The sequence below is a fragment of the Physeter macrocephalus genome, chromosome 7 (assembly GCF_002837175.3).
Source record: "Physeter macrocephalus isolate SW-GA chromosome 7, ASM283717v5, whole genome shotgun sequence".
In the NCBI taxonomy this organism is placed as follows: Eukaryota; Metazoa; Chordata; class Mammalia; order Artiodactyla; family Physeteridae; genus Physeter; species Physeter macrocephalus.
The window spans coordinates 126240821-126245689 of record NC_041220.1 but is presented as its reverse complement, the minus strand read 5'-3'; the positions used below and the strand labels follow the sequence as shown (position 1 = coordinate 126245689).

Genomic DNA, 4869 nt, shown 5'->3' with positions numbered 1-4869 from the left:
TGGCTCACGGGCCCAGCCGCTCCGCGGCATGTGGGATCCTCCCGGACCGGGGCACGAACCCGCGTCCCCCGCATCGGCAGGAGGACTCTCAACCACTGCGCCACCAGGGAAGCCCAAGAGTCAAGTTTCTGATCCTTGATCTGCCCACTTCTCCATGCTCTGAGACATTACTCTTACTTTCTAAGGGACAGTCTTCCTGCCCATTGCGGGGGAGGCATGTCTCAAATTCTGTTCCTTGACTGCTTGATTCAGGCAGATCCCACCCTAATGGACTCGAGAGTGTGAACAGGATTTTAGAAAAGTCACGCATGGTCTACAGCAGGTGTATTGAATCTTAGGCGTGGAATGTGCCATCAGAGGTAGGCACCCACTTCCTTTCCCCAAAGGAGGGGCTTTAACTCACTTACTTCATTTGTCTACTCCACAAATATTTGTTGAGCACTCACTAGCAACAAGACACTATGCCAGGCGTTGTACAGGATAAGGTGCTGCTCAAGACATGTATGTCATTGTTAGATACTCCTACGTACATTGCAGAGAGAAACAAAAGACAAATGAAATGATTCTTAATCAGACTACAGCATAACTCACCCAAAGCTGCCACCAGTCACAACGTCTCTTAGAGCCTCATAATTCATAAAGTGTGTTCTAAAACCAAACTAACTCTCCCTTATGAAATACCAAGTCCTGTCCAACACCCAGACCTCAAAATGCCATTAGGAATAAAGAACTGTGGCAGAGCAAAGCTCCCTCTTGTATGTGAGATAGGGAAATGTCCTCTCTCCCCTAATATGGGGAGATTTTATATCACAGGAGTCTGCTCTTTAGCCCAGAGATTAAGTAGGACACGAAATCATTCCTCATTTGTCTGCTAAAATGAATGTGACCCAAGACACTGCAGTAGAAGTAGGAAAAGAGGATTGGGAAGGTCATTTTTACTTTCTGAATAACTTTCATTAACATCTATACAAATTATTTCTCTTTCAGAGACACTGTGAGCGGTCGGCTTTTTCATGTTTTCAGAAGGTCCAACTAAAGTCAGCAAATACCGGAGACAATAAAAAGATAATCAGTGTATTAACTAAACAGCTGAAGAGGAAACTACCTCCCACAAATGCAGGGAAAAGACAAAAACATGATCTGGTAAGACTGTCATTTGTCATCTAACTTATTTATACTTATTAACTATATCTATTACATCACACACACACACACACACACACACACACACACACACACGCAGCCAGAGCCTCCAGTGCCTTCCTTCCAGTTACATGTTATACCTTATCATATAGAGTGTGTTTTGAGAAGCAAAGTCACCTCTTCTTAGTCCACAAACTTGAAAGTGCCCAGAAACCCAATTAGAATTTGCTAACAGCCCCTGGTAGCTGGAATAATTAATATAGCTTTCAAAGGTGAGGAAGTCATTAGACAGAGAATCCAATTGTGACTTAAGAGTTAAAAAATATTCTGCTCTCATTATATGATCACATATAACTTGTATCCTTATTAACAGGAGCTAGATCCTAGTTTTCCTGAAAGAAAAGAGGTAGCCTACAAGACACCAGGATAAATCTCAAACTTTGCCTTTCTCTTTTAAAGAATATTATTACTGTCCTGTATAACTGCAGAGTCAGTACTACATTTGAATGGGCAGACCCCATTATTTGGCTGGGGAATTTCAATAATCCCTAGTTTGGTGGGCCCTGAGATCCTCTTGTATATTTCCTCTTACGCCAACTCATGAGCAATGCAGATAATCTCATGAGTAATTCAGGCATTAATCAAAACCAGTGGATAAACACATAAGATAAATTACTAGAAAATTCTTTTTTTAAAAGAAGATGTTGGGGATAGGAGTTTATTAATTAATTTATTTATTTTGGCTGTGTTGGGTCTTCGTTTCTGTGCGAGGGCTTTCTCTAGTTGCGGCGAGCGGGGGCCACTCTTCATCGCTGTGCGCGGGCCTCTCACTATCGCGGCCTCTCCTGTTGCGGAGCACAGGCTCCAGACACGCAGGCTCAGTAGTTGTGGCTCACGGGCCTAGTTGCTCCGCGGCATGTGGGATCCTCCCAGACCTGGGCTTGAACCTGTGTCCCCTGCATTAGCAGGCAGATTCTCAACCACTGCGCCACCAGGGAAGCCCTAGAAATTTTTCTATCAGTTCTCTCGCCTCTAAGGAATTTCACATGTGATTCAAATGAAATCTTAATTACAATATCAAAATGATTTTTATTTCCTTTGATTGCTTGACCAGGTTGCAATGTGAAAAGTATCCCTCTAAAACTTTCCTCAAAGAAGAAAAGAGTTGAGCATGTCTTTGAATACTAATATCAAAGACCATAAAATGGTAATATCGGCACTGAACATAGAATTATCCAGTTAAGCACCTTCATTTGATAGATGGGAAAGTGAGACCAAGGATATTAAGTGACTTGTCCCAAGCTCCACAAATATTAAGTGCCAGAATGAGAATTAGAACGTATATCTCTTATCTTTCAGTCAAATATCTCTCACCACAACATCAAACCGGCATTAGAGATGCTAAACAGCAAGCAATGGCCTGGTGTTTGGTATCTCAACAGGAATAAGGGTAAAGAACATAAACTAAGGATTTTTTTAAAAAAAGAAATATAAGTGGGCAATACACATGTGAAGAATTGTTTAATCTCTTCATAATCAAATAAGGCAAGTTAAGATAGGAAATCCTATTTTTTTCAATTAAAATTTTTAACAGTGCACAATAATGGTAAGAATGTTCTATGTGAATAGAGGTAAAACAGTTTTATAATGTATATCAAAAGCCTTAAATTTTTTTATCCCTTTAATTTAGTAATTCTACTTTTAGTAATTTATCAAATAAAATAAAGATGTACATGAAAAATTACTCAGAGATGTCCACTGCAGTATTGTATACAATAGTGAAAAGTCAGAAGCAATCTACATGTCCAAAAATAGTAATACTTCAATCCTATGTAGGAATACAAAGCAAACATTATGGGATATATTTTTGAAGAATATTTAATATGTAGGAAATGCTTGTGTTATGTTGTGTTAAAACAAAGGCAAATTAATAGCCAGTGTAAATAACACAAAATTCAAAGAAAAAAATTACTGAGAGGATACATATCAAAACACTGCAGTGGTTATCTCTAATGATGGGATTACAAGTGATTTTTCTCATTGTTATTTTCTGAACAATTTTATGTGCTTCTCAAATTTTTTCAGTGAACATGATTTATGTCTCTAATTGGAAAACATAAAATTTGAATGAACATTTTATTAAATAGGAAAAAAGTTTTAAAGAAGATTATTACTCTTTCATTGATTTCTAGACATGTCCTTCATGTGATTCTTATGAGAAAAAACCACCCAAAGAATTCCTACAAAGACTAAAATCACTCATCCAAAAGGTATATAACTTAAATTATATTTAACTTTCATCTTTATCCAGATTGCTTCTTATGTTGAGGTTGCTCATGGTATTCTATTTCCACAGATGATTCATCAGCATCTCTCCTAGAACACACGGAATATGAAGGTTCCTAAAGATCTCACTTGAAGCTGGACACTATATTTCATACTCTAACACAGTAGTGAAACTCTGTTCTTGGTATTCCAAATGGAGGAGTACAATATATTAGTGATGGGGGAAAAAACTCAGATAAGTTTTCAAGGTCAGGATTATTCCTCCAAAATCACTATGCAATACTTCAGTTTGATCCACATGCTCTGTGTTTGGTCAACTTGAAAAAACTTTCTACTCAATTCGAGTCTGATTTCCTGTGTTATAGATTTCTATGACCTCTAAAGCTTTTACTTTATCTTACTGCCAACTATGCCATTTCTTGGAGAAGCTTAAAAATTTTAACCAAAAATACAGTTTGGGAATTTATTGATCTTATATTAACCTTGATCTTGATTATTGACAAGAATGAGGTTTCTGATGATCATAACTTAAAAGGTTATAGACCTTCACTCAATCTGAAGAATATAGAAGCACAGGGTGAAAATCAAAGTTGAAGTGTTTATTCTTTTAAGGAAATGAAAACTGTTTAAAATCTATATCTGAAGAGGTTTTATTTTATCTCAGAATGTCTAACATATAAATACATGATTTATTTATGTACCAGGGGGACAGCTTTACCAGATGGCTCCAAAAAGTCTGACTTCCTTATTAGAATCTGTCAAAAATATTTAAATACTATACATCTGAATGTATTTATGGAATAGACTCTTTTGGTCTTTTCTTTTTCTCTAAGTGGGTATACTAGTACCTTCCCCAACTCAAGTCCCTTTATAAGCTAACATTCTAAGCTTGTGGAAGTGGCAATTAAAATCTATAGAGGGACATGCATTAGACGATCTTCTGGAACCAAACAGAAATTTAAAAAGTCTTGTAGCTCTCTTCTCAAATTGTTATAACGATTGTATGGGAGTGCGTTATTAATGCCAAATGTCTGTTTCCTTCTTTCTACTTTTTTTTTTTTTTTTTTATTGTGGTAGGTGGGCCTCACACTGTCGTGGCCTCTCCCGTTGCGGAGCACAGGCTCCGGACGCTCAGGCTCAGCGGCCATGGCTCACGGGCCCAGCTGCTCCGCGGCACGTGGGATCCTCCCAAACCGGGGCGCGAACCCGGTTCCCCTGCATCGGCAGGCGGACGCGCAACCACTGCGCCACCAGGGAAGCCCTCTTTCTACTTTTAAAATTGACAGACACTTTGCGTTTGTATGCTTTGCATAAGGCAAATTCAATCATCTATATAAAGTCAAAATCAGGAGACAAATCAGGAGTTCAGGACTCCTAGTAGAAAACAGATTTTTGCATAAGCATCCTAATCTTTCAACCATGGGTAGCAAAAACAAGCAA

General features: G+C 38.4%; 1 protein-coding gene across 1 annotated transcript in view; it reads left to right on the top strand.

Annotated features, from left to right (window-relative positions):
• IL21 (interleukin 21) overlaps positions 1-3437 on the top strand; it is a 7548-nt gene extending 4111 nt beyond the window's left edge. Inside the window, exons 3-4 of the mRNA XM_007116070.3 lie at positions 988-1143; positions 3336-3437. Coding sequence (XP_007116132.3) covers positions 988-1143; positions 3336-3437 — 258 coding nt within the window. The remainder of the gene's footprint in view (positions 1-987; positions 1144-3335) is intronic.
• Positions 3438-4869: the final 1432 nt, after the last annotated feature.